The sequence below is a fragment of the Chiloscyllium punctatum genome, chromosome 5, assembly GCF_047496795.1.
Source record: "Chiloscyllium punctatum isolate Juve2018m chromosome 5, sChiPun1.3, whole genome shotgun sequence".
In the NCBI taxonomy this organism is placed as follows: domain Eukaryota; kingdom Metazoa; phylum Chordata; class Chondrichthyes; order Orectolobiformes; family Hemiscylliidae; genus Chiloscyllium; species Chiloscyllium punctatum.
In genome coordinates, this window is record NC_092743.1 from 33,837,962 (window position 1) to 33,865,288 (window position 27,327).

The 27,327-nt window shown below is 40.0% G+C and overlaps 1 protein-coding gene across 1 annotated transcript in view; it reads right to left on the reverse strand.

Annotated features, from left to right (window-relative positions):
• zc3h3 (zinc finger CCCH-type containing 3) overlaps positions 1 to 27,327 on the reverse strand; it is a 278,128-nt gene that overhangs the window by 114,271 nt on the left and 136,530 nt on the right. Inside the window, exon 5 of the mRNA XM_072570014.1 lies at positions 18,595 to 18,779. Coding sequence (XP_072426115.1) covers positions 18,595 to 18,779 — 185 coding nt within the window. The remainder of the gene's footprint in view (positions 1 to 18,594; positions 18,780 to 27,327) is intronic.

Here is a 27,327-nt window from a genome sequence, read left to right on the forward strand (position 1 = left end):
ATTACAAAAGTGGCCTAACCAATGTCCTGTACAACCGCAACATGACCTTTTAATTCTATACTCAACACTCTGACCAATAAAAGAAAGCATACCAAATGCCTTCTACACTATCCTACTTACCTGTGAATCTACTTTCAAGGAGCTATGAACCTGCACTCCAAGGTCTCTTTGTTCAGCAACACTCCCTAGTACCTTACCATTAAGAGTAAAAGTCCTGTTAAATCTGTTTTACCAAAGTGCAGCACCTCGCATTTATCTAAATTAAACTCCATCTGCCACTCCTCAGCCCAATGGCCCATTTGATCAAGATCCCATTGTACACTGCGGTAACCTTCTTTGCTGTCCACTGCTCCTCCAAATTTAGTGTCATCATGCAAACTTACTAACTATACCTCTTATGTTTAAATCCAAATCATTTATATAAATGACAAAAAGTAATGGACCCAGCATCAATCCTTGCTGAACTCCACTGGTCATAGGCCTCCAGTCTGAGAAAAAACCCTCCACTACCAGCCTCTGCTTTCTACCTTTGAGCCAATTCTGTATCCAAATGGCTAGTATTCCCTGTGTTCCATGAAATCTAACCTTGCTAACCAATCTCCCATGGAGAACCTTGTCGAATGCCTTACTGAAGTCCATATAGATTGCATCCCTGATCTCATCAATCCTCTTTGTTACTTCTTCAAAAAACTCAATCAAGTTCATAAGACATGATTTCCCACGCAAAAGGCCATGATGACTATACCTAATCAATCCTTGCCTTTATGAGTTTGTTGCTCTCGCTAGATGCCAAAGTGGCAGATCCAGATGAAGGGGTCGAGTTGGTGTCAGAACATAAGGACACTATGGTGTGAATAAACCTTGGGGAGGGCAGGAGTTTCATGAGGAGGACCTTCTGCACAACACTAAGGCCCAAATGGAGAAGCCTGCTGAGCGAGTGCTGAGTGTTGGGTCTCTCCCATTGCTGATTAAATCACGTTAGCAGGAAGATGAGGTTCTTTAGTGAGTGTTAACCATCCATGTAAAAGCCCAATGCCACCCTCACTGGTAAAGCGACACTGGGAGTTGTTAGGAAATGGGTTTTTCTGCTTGCTAAGTTTAACAAGCCCGCATTGTCTTCAAATTAGCTCAACTGTAGTGTAAAAGCTAGAATATACGTCATTTCCATATGAATTTAGAACATAGAACATAGAACATAGAAGAATACAGCGCAGTACAGGCCCTTCGGCCCTCGATGTTGTGCCGATCAAAGCCCACCTAACCTACACTAACCCACTATCCTCCATATACCTATCCAATGCCCGCTTAAATACCCATAAAGAGGGAGAGTCCACCACTGCTACTGGCAGGGCATTCCATGAACTTACGACTCGCTGAGTGAAGAACCTACCCCTAACATCAGTCCTATATCTACCCCCCCTTAATTTAAAGCTATGCCCCCTTGTAATAGCTGACTCCATACGTGGAAAAAGGTTCTCACTGTCAACCCTATCTAATCCCCTAATCATCTTGTACACCTCTATCAAGTCACCCCTAAACCTTCTTTTCTCCAATGAAAACAACCCCAAGTGCCTCAGCCTTTCCTCATAGGATCTTCCTACCATACCAGGCAACATCCTGGTAAACTTCCTCTGCACCCGTTCCAGTGCCTCCACATCCTTCCTATAGTATGGCGACCAAAACTGCACACAATATTCCAGATGCGGCCGCACCAGAGTCTTATACAACTGCAGCATGACCTCAGGACTCCGGAACTCAATTCCTCTACCAATAAAAGCCAGTACGCCATATGCCTTCTTCACTGCACTATTTACCTGGGTGGCAACTTTCAGAGATCTGTGTACATGGACACCAAGATCCCTCTGCTCTTCCACATTACCAAGTATCCGACCATTAGCCCAGTACCCCATCTTTTTGTTACTCTTACCAAAGTGAATCACCTCACACTTAGCTACATTGAACTCCATTTGCCACCTTTCTGCCCAGCTCTGCAGCTTCTCTATATCCCGCTGTAACCTGCCACATCCTTCCTCACTGTCTACAACTCCTCCGACTTTCGTATCATCCGCAAACTTGCTCACCCAACCTTCTAACCCTTCCTCCAGGTCATTTATAAAAATGACAAACAGCAATGGTCCCAAAACAGATCCTTGCGGAACACCGCTAGTGACGGCACTCCAAGATGAACCTTTGCCATCAACTACTACCCTCTGTCTTCTTCCAGCCAGCCAATTCCTAATCCAAACCTCCAACTCACCCTCAATGCCATATCTCTGTATTTTCTGCAGTAGCCTACCATGGGGGACCTTATCAAACGCCTTACTAAAATCCATATATACCACATCTACCGCTTTCCCCTCATCTACCTTAGTCACCTTCTCAAAAGAATTCAATAAGGTTTGTGAGACACGACCTGCCCTTCACAAAACCATGCTGACTATCCTTGATCACATTATTCTTATCCAGATGTGCATAAATCCTATCCCTTACAATTCTCTCTAAGACTTTGCCCACAACAGAAGTGAGACTCACTGGCCTATAGTTACTAGGATTATCCCTACTCCCCTTCTTGAACAAGGGAACCACGTTTGCTAGCCTCCAGTCCTCTGGCACTACTCCTGTAGACAAAGAGGACACAAAAATCAAGGCCAATGGCTCTGCAATCTCCTCCCTTGCTTCCCAGAGAATCCTAGGATAAATGCCATCAGGCCCAGGGGACTTATCTATTTTCACCCTTGCCAGAATTTCCAACACCTCTTCTCTACATATCTCAAAGCCATCCATTCTACTTATTCGTGCCTCAGTATTCATATCGACAACAATGTCCTGTTCCTGAGTGAATACTGACGAAAAGTATTCATTCAGTGCCTCCCCAATCTCTTCAGCCTCCACACGCAACTTCCCATTACTATCCTTGATTGGACCTATTCCTACCCTAGTCATTCTTTTATTCCTAACATACCTATAGAAAGCCTTAGGGTTTTCCCTAATCCTACCAACTAAGGACCTTTCATGTCCCCTCCTTGCTACTCTTAGCTCTCTCTTCAGGTCCTTCCGGGCTACCTTATAACTCTCAATCGCCCTTATTGAACCTTCACGCCTCATCTTTACAAAGGCCGCCCTCTTCCATTTAACATAGGATTCCAATTCCTTATTAAACCACGGCTCCCTCACACGACCCTTTCCTCCCTGCCTGATAGGTACGTACTTATCAAGGACACTCAATAGTTGCTCCTTGAACAAGTTCCACATATCAATTACGCTCTTGCCTTGGAATCTACATTTCCAATCCACACATCCTAAGTCATGCCTCACCGCATCATAATTTCCCTGCCCCCAGCTATAACTCTTGCCCTGTAGTACACACTTATCCCTCTCCATCACTAGAGTAAAAATCACCGAATTGTGGTCACTGTCCCCAAAGTGCTCACCTACCTCTAGTTCTAATACCTGGCCTGGTTCGTTACCCAGAACCAAATCCAGTATGGCCTCACCTCTTGTTGGCTTATCTACATATTGTGTCAGGAAACTCTCCTGCACACATTGGACAAACACTGACCCATCTAACGAACTTCAGCTATAGCTTTCCCAATCAATATCAGGAAAGTTAAAGTCCCCCATAACAACCAATTACTGTCACTCTTCTCCTGAATCATCTTCGCAAATTTCTAGGCAATTGTTTGGTGACATAAACCTAGCTGACTTTTATTTCCTCTTTCTATTGTTGCTTGTTGAGATCAGAAAACTCTGTGCAATATAAGAGGGGAACATGTAACTTTGTCATATAGTGGCATTCATCAGCAGTTACAGTTACAGTAAGTGATATAGCATCTCTGACTTTGAAATGCCTGAACAAATTTTACATGATAGGGAAGGGGAAATAAAATCAATGGAATAGGAGTGTAGATTCAAAGTCACTGTTCCAGACCTCTGAGAAATAATCTAAAGCTTGGTCAAAAATATGGATTTTTAAAATAATATTGAAGTGGAGGGGAAGCATTATATGTTGGAGCTTAAAGGGTGGACAAAGATAAACTGCCTGTGGTTGTGAGATGGGAAAACAAAATCCTAACCCTAACCCTATCGCAGGCCAAAGATGTATGAATATGGTACTTTTTTCCAAAACGTATCTGTAGCTAAGAAGGGATGACAGAATGTCAGAGTCATAATAGCATAAGAGGAGGAGGACATTCAGCACAACAAGTCCGTACCAGATCACTATAGAATAATCCAATCAATCTCAATTCCTCAATTTAACTATACAACCTTGCACATTTATCTCTCTCAAGTGCCCATCCAATTACTCTATGAAATTATTGTTTGTTTCCTTTTCAAACATCCTCAGAGGGCAGCAATTGCCAGATCATTATTTGCTATGTAAAGAAGTTTTTCCTCACAATCACCTGGGTTTTATAACCAAAGCCTTAAATCTCCTAGTCCTTGTACCAACAACTAATAAAAAAACTGCTTTCTTTGTCATAAGCTAGTACACCTCTATTACATCTCTGTTTGATCTCCTTTGCTCAAAGGACAACAAAGGCAACATCTATATTGGTGATGAAAGATGCCAGATTTATGTATTGGCATGTATCAATAATATTTTTAGAATTTGATTTTAAAAGTAATGGCACTTTTCTGAAGGCTTGAAAACTAATAACCAGGTAGGGCAGTTCTTTCAGATGAGTGACCTAATCCAGTATGTGTCAGAGAGCAGAACACCTTGTAGAGTTAATGAAAAGTGGACAGTGCTAGTTTGCTTCAGTGCATGTAAATGTTGAAGGCCATTAGCTTGCTTTTGATTCAAGGATTGATTTCATGTTAGGAAATTCAGAAATTAAATGTTTTCCTGCTGTTTGGAGGAGATCTGCCTGGGGCTAGAAGCAAATAATTTATTTCCTATAAAAGTGTAGTATAGAATAGCAAAATTCTATAGGGTTTTCCTGCTCCTCGGTTGCTGCCTGACCTGCTGTGCTTTTCCAGCATCACACTATCGACGCTAATCTCCAGCATCTACAGTCCTCACTTTCGCTATGTAGTATAGAATAGTTTAGGGAAAGCACAGTTTCCTCAGTAAAAAAGTTTAACTTCTGCAACTTTCAGACCAGGAGCATTTGATTAGAATCCCATGGGTTATTATAAAAAATCTGAGACAGTCGAAGCTTTCGTTTTGAGTATTCATAAAAGTAGAATAACATAAAGGCCTTAAGGTTGTAACGTGGACAAACTGGGTTTTTAGTGATAATCCAACAGTTTCAAGGCCACTTTTATGAACATTAGCGTTTTTTTAAAAGTAAATTTAACTGAACCGAATTTCATTGAAAACCTTATTCTGTTTAATAATATGCTACGTATAAACTTGAAAAAAAAATCAGGTTTACAATTAGGATAATATTCCATTATCCTTCTTAACTGTTTGCTGTACCTGCATACTAACCTTTTTCTAGCTCTCATACTTTAACACCTAGATACCCTTGTACATTGGGATTTTACATCATCCTCCATACAATTATATTTGCTTTTTTTCATTCTTCCTGCCAAACTGAAAATTTCACATTATTCTCCATCTCATTGATATTAGTTTTTACCAAGGTGATTGGGTTCCCGACCTCACTACAGCCTTGGCCCAAATATGGGCAAAAGAGCTGAACTCCATGTGAAGTGAGAGTGACTACCCTTGATATCAAGGCAGCATCCGACTAGTATGGCATCAAGGAGTCCAAACAAAACTAGAGTCACTGAGAAACGAGAGATAACTCTGGGTTGGTTTGAAAGCACAAAGGAAAAAGTGTGGTTGTTGAATGTCAGTTATCTCAGCCATAGATATAATCACAGAGTTCTTCAGGAGGCCCAAACATCTTCAGCTGTTTTAATAATGACCTTCCCTCCAACATAAGGTCAGCATGGGAATATTGCTGAAGACTGCACAATGTTCAGCATCATTCATTGATACTTAAGCAGTACGTGTTCATGTGCAACAAGGTATGGGCAACATTAAGGCTTGGGTTAGAGGAAGCCGTTGAAGTAGGCACTGTCAGATAGCTAGAACTTTTTTTTCTAAAAGCTATTCCTTGGTTCAAAGATACACAGCCTTGGTTTTTTTCTGTGGGGTAATAAACCAGGCCAGGCTCTGATCAGTCTGGTTTGGTTCAGAGACGAAAAGAATTTTGAGAGACCTTTTGTTTATATGTAAACAGGTGAGACTTCAGGCCAAAGTGGTCTTGTTTTAGAAGTGACATGTATAATGAAAGAGGAGTGGTCAGCTCTCTAGCTGAGCAGTTTAGAACTGTGAGGAGTTCAACAGGGAGCTGTGTGGAAACTCACTCTCTTTCTCTTTCTGGCCTTCAACTTCAGCCTGTAAGCATGTGTTCCATTTTTACCGGGTTTTAAAGGGAGTTTGCTTTTTGGGACTGTTGTGTATGTTCAGAACAGCATAATTAAGTCTAGTTTGGAGAGACTGAGTTCTGTAGGGGTTCTTTATTCTGTTCTTTGTGTTCCATTATGTAATTTTGTGAATAAATTGTTTTGTCTGTTTTAAATCTGGTAGTCAACCTTGCTAACTTAATCCGGGTAACTTTGACTGTACACTTACCGAAACAAATTGCAAAGTTATGGTCTAGGCTGCCTGTTTAAGCGTGTTTTGAGTGGTCTGGCCTAGTCCATAACAGAACAGTTACAATATTTAAAAGACATGTGGACATGTACATGAATAGGAAAGGTTTTGAGGGATATGGGCCACAAATGTAGGCAAATGGGACCAGTTTAGTTTGGGAAACTTGGTTGGCACTGATAAATTGGACCGAAGTATCTGTTTCCGTGCTATATGACTCTATGACTCTAATTAGCTTTCTTCCTTCATATTGTTTAATTGTCCATCTTCTGCAAAGTAGGTGAAATACCAAAATCGTGAGTGTTTCCAGAGTCTATGTATGACCATAAGAGTTAGGAACAGGAGTAGGCCTCGAGCTTTCTGTCATTCAATAGGATAGTTGCTGATCCAACATCTCTTATGTCCACTTTTCTTCCCTGAAACACCCGATGCCAGCTACTTATCAAATATATATCTATCTCAGCCTTAAATATGAGAGGGTTACTGTTGCGAACCATGCTTTACTAGATAATAGGTTATAAACATAAAGGCCTGATCACGGGGAATAGAAGACTACTTATAGGAATGTTTTATGGAACTGAACCTAACAGATTATTTTAGACATCCCTAAAGTTTTTATCAGATGTAAAACAGCCAATATCATGACCTATGGTTAAGTCCAGATAGATTCTTAGAGCAATTTTAAAAATTTTGGTGCCCATCTGGTTCAGCTGAAACTCTGTGGGATCAATTCCTAATCACTGACTTCATTAAGTAGCCAGCAGAAATGAAACAGAATACGACAGGTCACTGTTGTAGAAATTCCAATTTTTAACAATCAGTAAAGCTTCTATAAACCCCTGAAATACTTTGGGAATAAAAAAAACCCTACAGCAATTTCCTTCACTTTAACACAAAATCACAGGCTTGGAACAGGGAAAAGCTATTCTATCCAATGTACTGTGCACAATTTCTATTATCACAGACTCTTCCACAATTCATTTAATTTTCTAAGGCAAGTAACCACAGTTTTACCTACAGCTCTTTGCTATCTCTCAGGAGACTGAACAACTAAAGAGATGGAGGATATACTACAAGAACCCATGAGAAATAATTTAATCTCTTGAGTGAGCTGAGCTGATAATTCTTGAGCAACAAAGTGGGATGCAAACCATGTTCCACAAGTCTGCACAACACACCATATGTTAAATTAAGTGGGTGAAGAGCTAAATGTAACGTTAATTAGTTAATGAGGGAAAAGAAAAGAGATGAATTTAATAGTGCATAGTATTCCTCTGTGAATCTAGTTCAGCTCGAGGCAATGTAAGTTCTAATGATTCTTATGAGATGTGGGTTCAGATTAACGCTTGTTCAGGGGCAGAATTCCAATTCATGTCTTGCTTAAGGGGCTCTTCTCAGTGCTGATGCAATATACTGCATCACAGATGGGTGAGTGGCTGTGCTTCTTCCCAAATTTTAAACCCATCATTGTAGGGGCAGTGAAAAGAAAAGCAAACATAGGAACAATGGCTTTATTTTTATAAAAGGCCTTTCCACTTGCTTTATGTGAGCTTTGATAACTATCACACATCCCTACAGTATTTACTCACCATCTTCTGTTGAGGGAATGGAAATAAAACAGGGATAATTCAATCAATATCCCAGAATCAGGGAGGTGGCAAGTGTTGTTCTCAAGGAAAAGAGTTTGAAGAGGGTAATGGATCAATCTAAATTGCAGACAGCCTGCTCCATACACGTGATTTTTTGATAATGAAAATAAATAATTAGGGAGGTGTACCTAAGAACAACATAAATGTTTCACCAGATTTTTGAAGGAAACCTATCTCAAGTAATAATGAGGATACATGGTCACGTATCTTGAATTTAATGTTTAACATTCTAATAGTCTGCATAAACCATTTAAAATTTTAAGTAAAGCATTCAAGTAAGCTTCTTTACACAAGTGTCAACAACAGAAGGGAAGTGAGAAACTGGTGAGCCTTTTCTGTTTAAATAGTAAGTTTTACTAACATGAAAAGATTTATAAGATATAGGAGCAAAATTAGGCCATTTGGCCCATCAAGTCTATTTCACCATTCAATCATGGCTGATGCATTTCTCAAAACCATTCTCCTTCCTTTTCCCTGTAACAACTGATCTCCTTAGTAATCAAAAACCTATCTCTGTCTTAAATATTCAATGACTTGGCCTCTACAGTCTTCTACAGCAATGAGTTCTACAGATTCACCACCTTCTAGTTGAAGAAATTTCTCCTCAACTCAGTTCTAACGGGTCATCCCTTCACTCCAAGGTTGTGCCCTCTGGTTCTAGTCTCTCTGTCAAGTGGAAACATCCTCTTCATGTCTCCTCTATCCCATAAGACCATAAGACATAGGAGTGGAAGTAAGGCCATTCGGCCCATCAAGTCCACACTCATCCAGGCATCTCATAATCTGTAGGTTTCAATGAAATTCCCACCACCCCCCTCAACCTTGTAAACTCCATCAAGTACAGATTCAGAGTCCTCAACTTTATAGGAAAGATACAGAGGCTTTGGACAGAGTGCAAAGAAGGTTTACCAGGATGCTGCCTGGACTGGAAGGCTTGTCTTACGAAGAAAGGTTGACTAAGCTCAGGCTTTTCTCTTTGGAGAGGAGGAGGAAGAGAGGTGACCTGATCTAGGTATACAAGGTAATGAGAGGCATGGATAGAGTCGATAGCCAGAGACTTTTCCCCAGGGCAGCATTGACTTGCATGAGGGGTTATAGTTTTAAGATATTAGGAGGAAGATATAAAGGAGACATCAGAGGTAGATTCTTCACAGAGTTGTGAATGCATGAAACTCGTTGCCAGCGGCAGTGGTGGAAGCAGAGTCATTAGGGACATTTAAGCGACCTCTGGACATGTACGTGGACAGCAGTGAATTGAGGGGTGTGCAGGTTAGGTTATTTTATTTATTTTAGATTAGGAATAATCCTTGGCACAATATCATGGCCCAAAGGGCCTGTTCTGTGCTGTACTTTTCTATGTTCTTTGTTCTAAATGCTCCTCAAATGACAAGTCTTTCATCCTCAAGATGATTCTTATAAAACTGTTCTTGACCACCCCCCTCCAAGGCCAGCACATCCTCCCTGAGATATAATAGGGTTGGAGTTAAAACTTCTCACTATATTCCGTATGTATGGACATGGTCTAACTTCAGCCTTATACAGCGTCAGCAGTACATCACTATTCTTGTGTTCTAGCCCTCTTGAAATGAATGCTAACATTACATTTTCCTCCTAACTGGCAAATGAATTGACATTTTTACCTGAACTGGAACTGCTTAGTCCCTTTCTGCTTCAGATTTCCAAAGCCTTTCCCTGTTTAGAAACTAGTATATGCCTCTGTTCTACCTATCAAAGTGCAGAACCGTACACCTTCCCACATTGTATTCCATCGGCTATTTCTTTGCCCACTCTCCTAGCCTGTCCAAGTCCTACTATAGTTTCCCCACATCCTCAACATTACATGCTCCTCCACCTATGTGTCATCTGCAAACTTAGCAACAATGCCCTAGTTCCTTCATCCAGATAATTAATATTAAACAAACTGTTGGGATCCCAACACCTGTATTGTTTCATTTAGGGAATGTAGCAAGATCTAAGTATGTGGCACCCCAATTGACTCAGGGGACTCAAAGATGGGGAAGAGACATTGTGAGATACATAAGGGGAATGACATTGATTATTGATTTAAAAACATCCAACTGGTTTAGGAGTGTCCTGTACCAAATCTTGTTTATTTGTGAATCCAACACGATATAACGTACCTCAAGATCTAATTCGTGGAAACGAGATGGTCAGTACAGGTTGGCAATGGAAAATGGCAAGAAATGATCCAGTATAAGAATAATTAAATGGGGAAACCCAACTTCAATGTAGTAAGAGTGAATTAGACCGAGATAAATTGTCATTAAATGTTGGTTTTTGGATTAGTGGTGCTGGAAGAGCACAACAGTTCAGGCAGCATCTGAAGAGCAGCAAAATCGACGTTTTGGGCAAAAGCCCTTCATCAATGTTGGTAGGCAAGAAGGTAACTGTCGAAAGTTCCCTTTAAAGAAGAGAAGGTTCAGGCACAGCTAAGGGGAAAGATAGTGAAAACTTTTCCATAAAGAGAAAACGTACTGAAAATAAATCCAGAACTCCCTGAATTATAAAAGGTTCAGATGAAGAAAAGATGTACTGATTACCAATGTCATTTGGGTAAATAAAACTCAAGACTATAGAACATAGAATGTTACAGTGCAGTACAGGCCCTTCGGCCCTTGATGTTGTGCCAACCTGTGAAAATAATCTGATGCCCATCTAACTTTACCCGTTCCATTATTATCCATACATATGTCCAATGCCCATTTAAATGCCCTTAATGTCAGCAAGTCTACTATTGCTGCAGGCAGGCAGTTCCACACTCCTGCTATTCTGAGTGAAGAAACTACCCCTAATATCTGTCCCATATCTATCACCCCTTAATTCAAAACTATGTCCCCTGTGATGGCCTTCATCTGTGGAAAGAAAGTTCTCATTGTCCACCCTAGCTCACCCTCGGATTATCTTATATGTCTTGATTAAGTCACCTCTCAACTTTCTTCTCTCCAATGAAAACAGTCTCAGTTCCCTCAGCCTTTCCTCATAAGACCTTCCTTCCATACCAACAACATCCTAGTAAATCTCCTCTGAGCCCTTTCCAAACCTTCCACATCCTTCCTATAATGCGATGACTAGAACTGTATGCAATACTCTGGGTGCGGCCTCATGGCTCTGAAGCTCAAACCCCTACCAGCAAACAGCAACATACCATATGCCTTCTTAACAACCCTATCAACCTGGGTGGCAACTTTCAGGGATTTATGCACCAGCACACCGAGATCTCTCTGTTCATCTACACTGCCAAGAGTTTTACCAATAGCCCAGTACTCTGCATTCTTGTTATTTCTTCCGAAGTGAATTACTTCACACTTTTTCGCATTAAACTCCATTTGCCACTTCTCAGCCTAGCTCTGCATCTTATCTATGTCCCTCTGTAACCTACAACAACCTTCAACACTATTCACAACTCTGCCTACCTTAGTGTCATCTGTAAATTTACTAATCCATCCTTCTACACCCACATACAGATCACTGATAAAAATGATAAACAGCAGTGGCCCAAAACAGATCCTTGCGGCACATCACTGGTAACACTTTCCATTAACCACCACTTTGTTTTCTTTCAGCTAGTCAATTTCTGACACAAATCGCTAAACCACCTTCAATCCTGAAACTCCGTATTTTGTGCAATAGCCTTCCATGTGGAACCTGATCAACCATTCTACCTTCATCCATCTGTTTTGTCACCTTCTCGAAGAACTCAATAGGGTTAGTGAGGCACGACCTACCCTTCACAAAACTGTGTTAACTATCCCTAATCAAATTATTCCTTTCCAGATGATTATAAATTCTCTTATAACCTTTCCAACACCTTTCACACAACTGAAGAAAGGCTCACCAGCCTATAATTACCAGGGTTGTCACTACTCACTTTTTTGAGCAAGGGAACAACGTTTGCTCTCCTCCAGTCTTCTGGCACTATTCCTGTCGACAATGATGACATAAAGATTGAAGCCAAAGGCTCTGCAATATCCTCTTTGGCTTCCCAGAGAATCCAAGGATAAATTCCATCCAGCCCAGGGATCTTATCTATTTTCAAATCTTCCAAAATTGCTAAAACCTCCTCTTTGTCAACTCTAATCCCATATAATCTTGGAGCCTATTGTCACTAACATTGCCCTTTTCCAATGTGAATACTAACGAAAAGTATTCGTTAAGCACTTTCCCTATGTCCTCAGATTCCACACACAACTTTCCACTACTATCTTTGATTGGCCCTAATCTTAGTCTGGTCATTCTTTTATTTCTGATATATCTATAGAAGGCCTTAGGGTTTTCCTTCCTCCTATCGACCAACAACTTTTCATATCCCCTCCTGACTCTTCTTAGCCCTCTCTTTGGATCTTTTCTGGCTAACTTATAACTCTCAAGCCCCCGTTTGAGCTTTCATGCCTCATCCTCACATAAGCCTTCTTCTTCCTCTTGACAAGAGCTTCAACTTCTTTCGTAAACTATGGCTCCCTCTCTCAACAATTACCTCCCTGCCTGATCGGTATATATTTATCAAGGACCCGCAGTAGCTGTTCCTTGAATGAGCTCCACATTTCAAGTGTGTCCATCCCCTGCAGTTTCCTTCCCCATCTTATGATCCTAAATCTTGCCTAATCGCATCATAATTGCCTTTCTCCCAGTTATACCTCTTTCCCTCTCTATACCTATCCCTGTGCATTGTTATTGTAAACATTACCGAATTATGGTCACTATTGTCAAAGTGCTCAACTATCCAAATCTCACATCTCGCCGGGTTCAAGCCCCAGTACCAAATTCAATATGGCATCGCCCCTTGTTGGCCTGTCAACATATGATGTCAGAAAACCCTTCTGCATATGTTGAACAAAAACTGACCCATCTAAACTACTTGAACGATAGTATTCCCAATCAATATTGGGGAAGTTAAAGATCCCAAAATAACTAGCCTGCTACTCTTGTTCCTATTGAGAATCATCGTTGTTATCCTTTCCTCTACATCCTGGAACAATTTGGAAGCCTAGAGAAAACTCCCATGAAGGTAATCTCTCCTTCCCTGTTTCTAACCTCAGCCCAAACTATCACATTGGATGAGTCCTCAAACGTTCTCTCAGCTGCTGTTAACACTACCCTTGATTAACAATGCCATACAATCCCCCTCTTTTACCATCATCTCTGAAACATCTAAATCCCAGAATCGCAACAACCATTCCTGTCCCTCCTCTAGCCATGTCTCTAAAATGGCCACAATATCGAAATCCCAGGTACCAACCCATCTGCAAGTTCACCTATCTTATTCTGGATGCTCCTGGCATTGAAGTATATTTCAAGTCGACATCCTGGTTGCCGATGCCCTCTCACGACCTTGTAAACCTATCCCTGGCCTCAATACCCTCTCAATCTCCTGTACACTGGAACTACAATTCAGGTTCCCATCCCTCTGCTGCATTAGTTTAAATCCTGCCAAGGAGCATTAGCAAATTCCACCCCTCTACCCCAGGACATTGGTACCCTTCTGGTTCATGTGAAGACCATCCTGTTTGTAGAGGTCCCACCTTCCCCAGAAATAGCTTCAATTATCCAAGAATCCAAAACTCTCCCACCTGCACAACCCTGCAGCCATGTGTTCAGCTCCGCTCTCTCCCTGTTCCTTGCTTCACTAGCACATGGCACGGGTAACAAATCAGAGATAACAACTCTGTTTGTTCTAGCTCTAAGGTTCCAACCTAGTTCCCTGAACTTCTGCCTTAGATCCCCACCTTTCTCCCTACCTATGTTAGTGGTGTCTATTGGACCACGACTTGGGGCTGCAACTGCCCAAACATGTAACCTTGTGACCCCTCCGATAACATCCTGCTTGACGCTCCCGCACTTCATGCTGCTGGAACGACTTTGGTAGGCCCCAATGCTAGAGGTGAGTTTTTAAACCTTTTTCCTCACCTTCCCGACAAAACTCCTACTCGACGCTCCTGCACTTCCTGCTGCTTGAACAACAATGGCCAATGCTGAATGACTATGCTGAATATAGAAATTGGAAAAGCAAATAATAGAAGCAAGGAGACAGTAAGAAGAGAGATTGCAAGCAAACATAAAGGAGACTCCAAAAATCTTCATACAGAAAAGAAGTGGTAGAAGGAAGAGTGGGAACAATTAGAAGCCAAAAAGGGAATGCTTGTAGAAAACCATGGGGCATAATCGAGGAATTAAACGAAAACTTAGTACATTTTTGGCAATGGCAGGTGCAAAGTAAATGGACCACAGTGAAAGAGGAAGTAATTTAGACAGTTTATGGATTTAAAATTGATAAGGAAGAAATACTGAATAGGTTTTTGTGCTTTATTCTTTCACAGATATATGTGTGCAAAGCAAGCACTTGTTACCTATCCCTAATTATCCTTGAATTACCATATATATCATGAAAAGTCAAATTTTTAGACTACTCAAGGTTACGTTTATGGGGTCGACTATTACATGGATGCTACTTTTGAGGGGCCTGTCAAAATTCATATTGTATCATTAGCAGAAGCCCAATTGATCTCTAAACAATTAATGAAAAAACTCACAACGCATTGGAGTGGACTGGAGACCCAGAGCACAGCGGGACGACCAGGGGGCTGGAGACCCAGAGCACAGCGGGACAGCCAGCGGGCTGGAGACCCAGAGCACAGCGGGACGGCCAGCGGGCTGGAGACCCAGAGCACAGCGGGACGGCCAGGGGGCTGGAGACCTAGACAGAGTGGGACGGCCAGCGGGCTGGAGACGCAGATGGCCAGCGGACTGGAGACCCAGAGCACAGCGGGACGGCCAGCGGGCTGGAGACCCAGAGCACAGCGGGACGGCCAGGGGGCTGGAGACCTAGACAGAGTGGGACGGCCAGCGGGCTGGAGACGCAGATGGCCAGCGGACTGGAGACCCAGAGCACAGCGGGACGGCCAGCGGGCTGGAGACCCAGAGCACAGCGGGACGGCCAGAGGGCTGGTGTGCCAAACATACCGGGACGGCCAGCGGGCTGAAGACCTGGAGCACAGCGGGATGGCCAGCGGGCTGGAGACCCAGAACCCAGCGGGCTGGTGTGCCAAACATACCGGGACGGCCAGCGGGCTGGAGACCCGGAGCAGAGCAAGACAGCCAGTGCACTGGAGACCCAGAGCAGGGCGGGTCGGCCAGCATGCTGGAGTCCCAAACAGAATGGGACGGTCAGCGCGCTGGAGTCCCAAAGGGAGCAGGATGGTGAGCAGGGTAGAGACCTAGAGTGGAGCGGGCAACCATACAAAAAGTGAACACTAATTATATTAATTTTAGCACTCCTTTAATAATAAACTTAAGAAATCCTTAGCCTAACATATCTGTGAATTGTACATCAAAACACAAATTAGCACAAAAAAAATCAATTTCCTCTTCATAACATTTATGTACAGGATAATACCTTGACTCACAAACGTTGATCTGTTATCGATGAAGAATTTGTGTCAACTTTTACATGTGATATATGGAAAGTTTCAGATTTTTTGGGCAAAACTAGGGAATCAACTTTTACATGAGATCGGCTTTTACTCGAGTATGTATAATAGATGGTTATCTGGGGCCAGTTCAAAGGTCAGTTAATCACATTGGCTGTGGGTGTGGAAGCCAGGTAACGACGGTAGATTTCCTTTCCTAAATGAGAGGAATTTTTACAACAATAACATGGTCACCATTAGACTAGTTTTTAATTCCATATTTTGTTGCATGCAACTAACACCATCTGCCATGGTGGAATTGGAGCTCATGTCTCCAAAATATTTGCCTAGGCTTCTGGAATATAAGCCCAGTGATGTGACAACAATGCTACCACTTTTTACAAGGTGAACCATTGAAAGCATGGACCCACGATCCACAGAGCAGTCAAAATGATTGGCCAAATGGACGCTCAAAAACAAAGACAGCTGGAAAAACTTATCAGTTCATGCACCATCTATGGACAGGAAGCAGAGTTAACATTTTGAGTCCAATGACCCTGCTTCAGAAAGGTTTTTGTTTCTGATTTCCAGCATCACTGTTCTTTGGGATTTGATCAAATGCCTATCACTAATTGTATCAAGGAATTAAGAGTTACTTTGGATCTAGAGTCACATGGAGGTCAGAGGAAGTAAAGATGCAGATTTCCTTTCCTGTAGAAGGTTACTGAAGCAAATGGATTTTTGCAACAATCAAATTGGTTTCACAGTCGCCATTAGACTAGGTTTTAACACACGCAAATATTTATAACCCATCAGTGGGATTCAAACTAACTATCCCAGAGCCTGAAGTGTTGAATTAACACAATATTATCATTATCCCATTCACAAAGCCCGGTTTATCTTTTTATCTTAAGTCTTATATAGAGGAAACATACAATTGGCCATATCAATAACCAGGTAAAACAATTAAAATTATGTTGTGACCTATGGAGTAGTGGAACTACTGCAAATTGCAGTGAGACTCAACACAATTTTACAATCTTCCTTAGATTAAGGTGTAATGCCAGGGGACCAGAGAAATGAAAATGTTGCAAGCTTGCTTAAACAAGTTAGTCAGGCAGTTTAATATCAGGGTAGGGGAGGTCTTCAGAAACGATAATTTGCAACAACTTTAATAGTCACTTGAGCAAATGGGGACTAATTAAGGAAAGCCAACGTGGATGTGTTAAGGAAAAATCTTGTTAATGCATGGGCGTGGACTTCCAAATGTCATAGTGGTAGCATTGTGTTAAATATAGTGTTAGTTCAGGACCTTAGGCTCTGGGAACATCGGTTCAAACTCCACAGCTGATAGTGAAACACACGCTTTTCAAACTGGTGGGAGGTTTACAGTGGAGTTTTGGAGAAGTCGGTGTTAGGATCAACATTTCTCTAATATTTCCTGCTGCTGCACGGACTTCAACGTTCATTTGCAGCAGTGGCTTCTTATGCATGGCATGCTGATCAGCCTGTACAGAGCTTGCTACTGGAAGTGCAGTTTAGAGAGAACCTCTATTAATCATGCACCCAGCTTTTTCTGACATATATTAATCAGTTAGGCCCTGATGCACACACAATTTCAAAACGTGCAGAGGATTCAACCTGCAAGGACTGGATATGAGGAGGGTAGTACAGAACTTCAAACTGCTGGCATGAGTGAGTTAAGTTAACAATCAGCCCATAATATTAGTGAATGGTGGAGGAAGCTCAATGGCCCAAATTGTCTACCCAACTATTGTCTCTTACAATTTTATGAAGGGTACGTAAGGTTGGCAGAATGAGAAGATAAATGCAATTTAAATTTTACACAGGGAAGTATTAAGTGACAGATTTTGATTGAAAGAATTTGAAAGACATTATGAAATTAGGGTATAAATGTAAAAGGGTTGCAGCAGCAAAGGAAGTTGTGCAAAATTACATAAATCTTGAAAGGTGGTAGTAAAGGTTGGGAGTAATTAATGCAGCATACATGAATTTTTTTTTTTTAAAATCAGTAAGTTTTAATACAGGTGTTTGGTGCAAAAGCAAAGAAACTATGTTGAATTCAATCAGAACACTGGCTCAGCCTCAACTGGAATATTCTGTCCAGTTCTCAGCACTACACTTTAGCAAACGTAATGAAGACATTGGAGAGAGTGCAGAAAAATATTCAAATGAATTTTTCCAGAGATGGGGAATTTCAAGATATTTGGATGGTCCGGCGAAATTAGGACTGTTTTCCTTGGAGAAAATGGAGAGAAGATTTGATAGAGGTATTCAAAATCATGATGGGCTTGGCTAAGACTCATTAGGGAAAAACTGATTCCATTGGCGGAAGGTTTGAGAACATAAATTTAAGATATTTAGCAAAAGAAGCAGTGCAATAGGAGGAAAAACATATTTCACACAGCAAGGATGTGGAATGCATTGTAGCATAGGCAAAAACATATTCAACTAAAGCTTTTGTGAGGGAAATGGATTATTGCCTGAAAAGCAAGCATTTGGAGAGTTATAGATAAAAAAAAGAGGCAGTATCACGAAGTGAACTTCCCTTTCAAAGAGCCAGCATAAATAGATAAGGCCGAATGATCTCTTTCGATCTAGAAACCATTCTGAGCTGTCTCCAGATAAAGTTTGCCATAAAGGGAAAAAAAAACCTTCAATGCTTTTCTGGTTGCTGCTGATTTCTCATCAGTTAAGAAATAAAGCCTTCAGTCCTTTGTATTTGCTTTCAATCTCTCATGGAATCAGTACAGGGCAAAAGACATTTAAACGACTAAAAACAAGAGGTAAATTCAATACTGGAATTTAGAAACATTTTCAATTCTATCAGATTTGAGATTTCATTTGAAATATCCTTTTATTTGATACACTTTAAGACAATTGGTCACTTTACCTGACTTTACGGTACTCTTTGCACTTGTGACTCCACTTCTGATAGGAATGGCACAGCTTTTTGAAAGCCTGTTGGCAGATACACTGTACAGCACTCCCCCGATGCAGCGCATGCCTTTCATTTTCCATCTCTGCTGAAGGAATCTATAATTGCTGTTCAGTCTCATTCGGTTCAGGAGCGGTGACCTGCAAGGAAAGAAAGGAGAAAGACTCAATAAAACAAGAATGGGATGGGATGCTGGCAACAAACCTGTTCCAGTTCAAATTACCTCTATCGGGCTCAAATTTGTGCTCCATTGATCTGTGCCTTTAGCAGTTTCCTTTTATCCCTTTAATTCAAAATCTCAAATTTTTGCTGCCATTGCAGCACATGGAAAAGAAAATGACAGTGCATAGTAAGAAGAAAATTATTACCTGCATTCATACAACTAGAACATATCTTTCAGAAAAATACTCAGTCAAGTGTGGGATGAACCACTTGATTCGCACTGCAGCATCGTACTAATATAGGCACTAAAACTGCTGTATGCCAATATAATTTATAAAAACATAAGAAATAGGAGCAGGTGTGCATCATTTGGACGTTCAAGTCTGCATCTTTATTTAACAAAATCATGGCTGATTTCTACCTTAAAACCATCTTTTTGTACTCTCCCTGTATCTATTAATTCTCTTCACTCTTTTGAAAAAAAACTATCAATCTCAGACTTGACTGCACTCAACAACTGAACATCCATAGATATTTGGGATAGTAAATTCCAAAGATTCAGTAAGATTGAATGAAGAATTGTCTCTTCATCACAGTCCTAAACGGTAATCCTATCACTTGGTCTCTGTTTTCCAGATTCCCAAATTGGGAAAACAATTTTTCTTAGCAGTTATTGTGTCAGGCCCTTAAAAGAAATTTACATTTTCAATTAGACTAATTCCAATTATTCTAAACTTCAGGGAATAGAGGCCAACTCAATTCATCGGGGAAAGAACAATCTCTTTACCTTATGGGGTTAATAGGCTGGAAATCAAGTCCCACTATTGTCAGAGTCATCACAAATTTGATGAAACCATTGAACTGCCCAATTTTACCTATCGAAATCAGGCCAAGAGAGTATTCACACCAGGTTTTCTATTAACAAGAAAATAACAATGACTATAGTCAAACTGTTTATAAGCAATGGCAAAAAATACAGATTTAATTGCTAATTTTTAAAGTCCAAAACTTAACATCTTTACTACCTAAAACCTAAAATCTCCATTTAGATTAAACAGATATAATATTGCACTACATGGGGTGCAGAGGAGATTCAACAGGATTTTGTTGGGGTTAGAACATTTTAGCTATGACGAAAGGCTGGATAAGCTTAGGTTGTTTTCTTTAAAGTAGAGAGGGCTGAAGGAAGATCTCAGTGAGATGTATAAGAGTTTGAGGGGCATGGGCAGGGTGGATAGGAAGCAGCTGGACCGGTTAGTTGAAGGGTCAATAATAAAGGGACATGATTTTAAGGCGAAGGGCAGAAAGTTAAGAGGGAATTTGAGGAAATATGTTTTCACTCACGAGGTGGTAGAAATCTGGAATGCGCTGCCTATAGAGGAGGGAAATCTCAACTTTTAACAAGTACATGAATGAGCACTTGAAATGTAATGAGATTTAAAGTTATGGGCCAAGTGCTGGAAAGTGGGATGAGTTGTAGATAAGTTGGCATAGTTGGATTGATGGGCATTTTCTGAATTGTATGATTCTATGATTATGACTGTAAAACATGTCAGAGAAACACAGTCTGGCACTAGTCCAGATAACAGGCACCAATGATCTGTTTTCCGTTGGTTTCCTTTTGACCCCTTTTAATTCTTTGCTAGCGACGTGAGGTTTTTGAATCAGATTTGCCAATTCTCAAATTTTCCATTCACTGGTTAAGGATTCACCCATTCAGCATCACTGAAGGTGGATTTTCCTTTGTTTCCTTTCAACAAGGGAATTTGCAGAGAGAACAGATTACAAGAAAATAGTGAGCGAGAACAGCTACCATAAGATGTTCTGTTATTTCTTCTTACAGAAGAGATAGAGAGATTTAGATGCTTTCTCTTTGTAGCCTATATGCTTTTGCAATACTGTCTACATACAATAAAGTCTAAAGGCTCAACTGGAAGAACTTATTGAATGTAGTTGCTCACACAAGGTTTGGGTGACATTTTAGAAGGATTAAAGGCTGCTTTCTGAAAGCTTGAATAAGCTGGTAAAATGTTTAAGTAATAGCAGTAATTCCAGGTATGATGTACATCTATGCTCAGCTCAATTTGGCTGTAAAGGCAATAAGGGCTCTACCATTAGTCTTTAAAATGCCAGCCTTGGCTCAAGCATAGCACTGATGTTAAAAGGTCATGGATTTATAAATCTTATTCCAGTGACTGAGGACACAAGCTAGGTTAACAGTTCAGTGGAAAACAGAGGGAATGGCGCTCTGTTAGAACAGCATTCTTTCTGATGAGACATAAACTGAGACAGCTATCTGTCTGTTATCCCAAATCAAGTTCCAAAAGAGGACCAATAAAGCTCTCCTGATGTCTAGGCCGAGACATATACTTCCAAGATCATTAAAGAACACGTCTTCTGTATATTATTTCCTACCATTTTCAAGGTATTATTGCCCCATTTGGGTGGGTTGAAAAGATCTCATAATTGAAGTATATTTGAGTGAATACCCATTAAATTGAATTCTATGCCACTACTAATAACTCAGGTTCACATGTAAAAATTTATATTTTAGGGCTGCCAGTATCCATCAACACCGAACATGAGTTAGCTACTTCATGAGGAGACAGGAAATAAAACTGGCAAACAATATTAAAGGTGATTAATTGGTCCAAGTGAAATATCTCCATATTTGCAAATAATATGAAACATTCAGCTGTGATATGAAACTAACTGAAAAGGACCACTCAAATCTCCTTAACTCATTACAACCTTGGTCTAAGAAAATAAGAACTGATCTCCACAAATAAGGTGGGAGTGACTGCCCTTGAAATCAAGGAATCATTTGAACAAGTATGGCATTGAGGAGTCCTAGCAAAATTGGAGTCAATGGGAATTGAGGGAAAACTTTCTGCTTGTTGGAGTTATACCTGGCATGAAGGAAAATGGTTGTGGTTGTTGGAGCCACGAAATTAAGTTCCTCAAGGTAGGGCCTGAGGCCCAAACATATCTCAATGACTTCACCAATGACATTCTCTCCATCAAAAATTCATATATTGGGATGTTTGCTGATGATTGAACAACATACTATATCTTTTACAACTCAAGTACTGAAGCAGCCTGTATCTATATGAAACAAGACCTACTCAACATTCAGGATTGGGCTGTTGAGTGGCAAGTAACAATTACGTTACACAAGTGCCAAGCTATAGCCATCTCCGACAAGAGAGAACCTAACCAAAATCCATTGACACTCAATGGTATTACTTTTGCTGAATCCCCTGATATTGTCCAACATTCCCCACTAAGCTTCACTGCTGCACAGTCACTCCAAGATTCCACACTCATGCCAACGCATTGACGTCTGACTTTGGAAGTTGAAGCCATGCATGAATCTCGCAGGCAGCAAGAGCAGGTCAGAAGACTAGAAGACTAGAAAACATAGGAGCAAAAAGGAAGTCATTCAATGAGTTTGGAGCTCATCTGACAATCCTTAACTCCACTTTCTTATCTTATCCAGAGAAACATTGATTCCCTTCATGATTAAAAATGCGTCTATCTCAGCCTTAAATACACTTAACAGGGGGTCATTAGCTCTACTGGCTCCACTACTAGCTTATGCTTTTAAGGGATGCCAACAGTATGTGTTCAATTCTTGCACTGGCTGAGGCTACAAGAAAAGTATTCTCTTTCTAAACCTCTCCCCTCACCGGAGGTGTGATGACCCTCAGGTTAAACCACCACCAGTCATCTTTCTCTGATGAGAATGGAGGCCTATGGTCCCATAGGACTATGGTGACTTGACCTTACCTGTATACTTAACAACTTAATCTCTACAGCTCTCTGTAGTAAACAACTACTGGTAAATGACTACATTCAGAAAAAAAAAATCTTCCTCATCTATGTCCTAAATGGGCACATTAATGGGCATGTGAAAAGAAAATGGGTGTTTCAGTAACTTTTTGCAGTCGTTCAAGGAAGTAATAAGCAATGCAGGTAAAGAGAAACCAGTGAATGTACTGTACCTAGACTTCTAGAAGGCATGTGAGCCACAAAGGTTACTAAACGAAATAAGTAGTCATGACAAAGGGTTAGCACAGTAGCATGGATAGTTAATAGAAAGCAGAGGGTAGCATGTGCCATATTGGTAGTGGTCTTATCCCTAACTGGGAGGTTTGGGTTCAAGTCCCACCTGCTCAAGAGCTGTGTAATAATATTGCTGAAGTGACTGATCAGAAAAATAGGTTAAGTAAGAACAAAAAGAATATTTTTTGGGTTGCCAAGATCTGATGACTGTTATGAATTGTGGGCCTCAATTATGACTTGGATGAAGGGGCTGATTTTCTGATGATACAAAAGATAGAGAGTCTGCAAAACGGATATAGATAGGTTACATGAGTGGGCAAACAATTAGCAGATGACATATAATGTGAGGAAATGTAAACACATTCAGTCAATAAGGAGAATTCAAAAATCACTTATTATTTAAATGAAGAGAAATTCCAGAACCCTGGGTTGCAGAGATTGGAGTACTCTGGTGTATAAATCACAACAGGCTATTGCACAGATCCAGCAAATGACTGGGAAGGAAAGCAGAAGTTTGTTGGTTATTGTAAGGGAAATGGAATATTAAGAGTAAGAACATGTTGTTATAGTATGCAATTTTGTTGAGGTCACATTTGCGGTGTTGTGTTCAGCTTAGTCTCCTTTTAAGAAAGGAAATGAATGAAGCAGTTCAGAGAAGGTTTCTTTGATAGATATCGGAGGTTTGGAGTTTAAATTATAAGGGTAGGCAGAACCTGTATTCACTGGCATTAGGAAGGATACAAAGTGATCTGTTTGAAATATACAAGGTCCTCAGAGGACTTGTAAAGTTGGATTCTGCAAGGATGTTTCACCTTGTGGGTGTGACGAAAACTAGGAACACAGGATGAACCTAAGAACTTTCCCATTTAACACAGAAATGAGAAGGAATACTTTCTCTCAGAGGATTGAGTGTCTTTGAAAATCTCTTATCTTGAGATGGTGGAAGCATGGTTATTGAATACTTTTCAGATGGAGGTTGGTAGTTTCTTGGCTAGTAAGAGTGCCAAGGATTAGGAGGGTAGGGTGGGAACATGAATTTGAGGTTACAACATAATCTTATTAATTGGTGGAGTTGGCTGAAGGGGCCCAAGGACCTACTCCTATTTCTAATTTAGGAGTTCATATTGGTTGTAAATATAGGAGCAGGATTAGACTTTTCAATTCCTTTGACCTGCTCAAACAATTAGATCATGCTTAATCTACATTTGAACTGTATTCACCTGCCAGAGTTCCAAATCCCTTAATTCTATATTCCACGAAAATTGATTAATTTATTCATATCATTTTGAAAATTTACATTAATATGCTTGCAACAACTTTGTTGTGGAATAAGACTGACATGAAATTCTAGATTTCCACTATATTTTTAAGTACATATTGCCATCATTTACGAACCTAAATATAGGTAAAATTTTAAGGGTGTTCTTCTGGATTGCCTCACCAGCTGAAACTGTTTTCCATTCACACAAAATATCAAATTTGTTAATCATCTTAAAAATTTAAATTAGTGTACCCCTTAATCAAGGAAATATAAACTTAAAATCTATGTAATCTGTCTTTATGGGTTAAATTTTATAGTTCTAGTACCCTATTACATGCAAATAATTTAATAGCATAAATATGGCTCCATATTGTAAGCTGACAACCACTAAGCAAGTCAGAAATATCAACTTACAGCGTGAAACATGAAAAAGCAAGTCAGTAAAATGTCTTGTCAGCAACTCCCACAAGTATACTAAAATGGATCAATTTAGTTATGAAAACAGCTGAATTAGAGGGAATTCTTCAACGTGGAAGGAAAACTCTGGCAAAGCTTAACCCGAAATTAGATCACTTTGCATGTTCTGCAAGATGACAGCAAATCATGGGATGCAGAGCTTAAGAATCCAATTTCAGCATATGATAGATTGATGGGGCATGTCGAAGAGATTCCACAGAGGTTCCTAGTATGATGGAAGTGCCATCCCAAGAAGGGTTATCGACTGATCAGAACAGGATAGTAAAACTGAGATGGAACAGAATATATTATTCAAGCATTAGTGCAACTAATGTATGGCATTCTTCATTTCCTGTATTACATATTAACAAATGTTTAAAGTTGCTGCTCATACAAGAAAACATAATGGATAGTTAGAGGTTATTACAAGTCAACCAATAAACAGACTCCACTGGTGCATACATGTTAGGGACAGCTAGGAGCTGGTTACAAAATGAAGGCTAATTGAAAGATTCGGCTGGCTTTGTATATATAATTATTTAATATACATTATAATATGTATCTTCAGTGAAATAAATGATTTAATCTAATCTCTAATTGATATTAAGAAGATAAGAGCTAACTTGAAGTAACTACAAGGTAGGAATTTAACCAAAGGGATTGGGATAGTGATAGCTTGTCTCATTCCCATTACAAGTATAAAATATATTCAACCTTGTCATTTTTAAAAACAAAAGGGACACAAACAGGCTGTTAAGGTGGCTAGCCGAGAGTGTGGTGCTGGAAAAGCACAGCAGGTCAGGCAGCAGTCAAGGAGTAAGAGAATCAAAGTTTCGTGCATAAGCCCTGATGAAGAGCTTATGCCTGAAACATCGATTCCCCTACTCCTTGGATGCTGCCTGACCTGCTGTGCTTTTCCAGCACCACACTCTCAATTCTGATCTCCAGCATCTGCGGTCCCCACTTTCTCCCTGTTAAGGTGGCTACCACAAATCATGTGACTTTTGACATTCAGACTGTAGACATTGTCAAGTCACTGACAAATACCTAACTAAATATGGACATAAGTGAACACACTTCAAAGCTACTAGTGAATTTCATATATTGCATTGCTTAGTGATGGACCAACACCTAAGTATTATAGAGTTTCTAATCTGCCCAATGCCATATGTCATAATGGACTGAAGGAAAGATCGAAACACACGGCCAGTACCAACTCACAATTGTACCACAGTCTTCTTCCCCAGTCAAGTTATACTGGGTGGCACTGACTGAAACTGTGATCAAAGGACTAAACTTTTACTATCTTATGACAGAACAGATTCATCAGAACCTTTAATCGTCAGCCTGTTTGATAACCAGACTCCATCAGATCAAAACAATGCTCTGCCTATCACACAAATGAGTAACGTGATACATGAATTTCAGTGTCAGTATGATGCTTATGTATGTATGTCATATGCCCCAAAGTGATTGCATCAAACAGCATACCCATTCAGCAGTTCATAACAAGCACAGTACTGATTATATTCAAACATCCCACAATTGCAGAACTTCAAATATAGGATTCTCTAAATAATTCTTAGTGTATAGAATTATGCTGACAATGAATTAAAGATAGTGAATCAGGCACACAGTGAGACACAGTTATACTAGAAACTGTGCGTACTAATACATAGGGACAGTTCTTTGCAGATAGAATAAACATGTACATACGTTGCTTCTGTTTCAATTCAACAAAACAAGTGATATCCACTTCCAGGTTCATTTCTCACGGTAATGCCTTGATCTACATAGCTTCAATTTAAGTAAAACTTGGAAATTAACTGTCAGTTATAAAATGCTACATTCACTAAAGCAACACATCTACATGCTAACCAGTCAGCATTCTCTTCACTTACAGTATAGAAGTGTCATTTTCTTTGAACTGCTTGTAGTTCTTGTGAATTGTACTGATGAGTACAAAGCAAAAAGCTTTGACAAAGTGTGCCTTTCTTCATAAAACATTTATTTTGTTCAAAGATTTTTTGATTCAAATTCGTCTCCAATCCAAAGTGGTCTGATCAAAATTCTGTTTCATAAATTCCATAGGTTGTAGTAAAAGCAGTATAAAATCTCAATCCTAAAATGTACATCATGAACTAGGCAAACCTGAGGTAATGGAAAGTGCACAGATAATGAGGGCAAAATCACAACAATATTATTCAACTTTCTTTCTGAAGTCATCTTTACATATTCCCCGATTAAAGGTAATGAAGCAAAGTTCCCGAATATTTTTCAAATAAAGCAACTCTGGCCAAATGTCTTCGAGACAAAATTCCTCTTATTCTAATCTTCCCCTTAGAATCAAACCTTCTAAGTCCCTCTTGTCTTATCCAATAGAATATTTAACAGCTTTAATCAAAAAAACTAATTTTCAACAATGAATTCTATTCCTAAATTGTCACTTATTTGGCAGTGTTGCACAAAGTTACAAATCTTAGCTTTAAGCACTTCTGCTGGGAATATGTTCCAATCATCCACTACTGTGTTGCTTTTTATTCTTGGTCGCTTGTCTAATTTGTAGCTGGTTATTTTTAACTGTATTTGACCACAGTTCACAAACTCAGTTGAATAACCAGTATACATTCTTAGATTCTGAATTAAGAAAAAATGTTACATTAAGACAAATACTCTTCACATTGAATGAATTTATTGTGAATGCTATGACATACACAGTCTGCTCACTACCTTTAAGTTAAGTG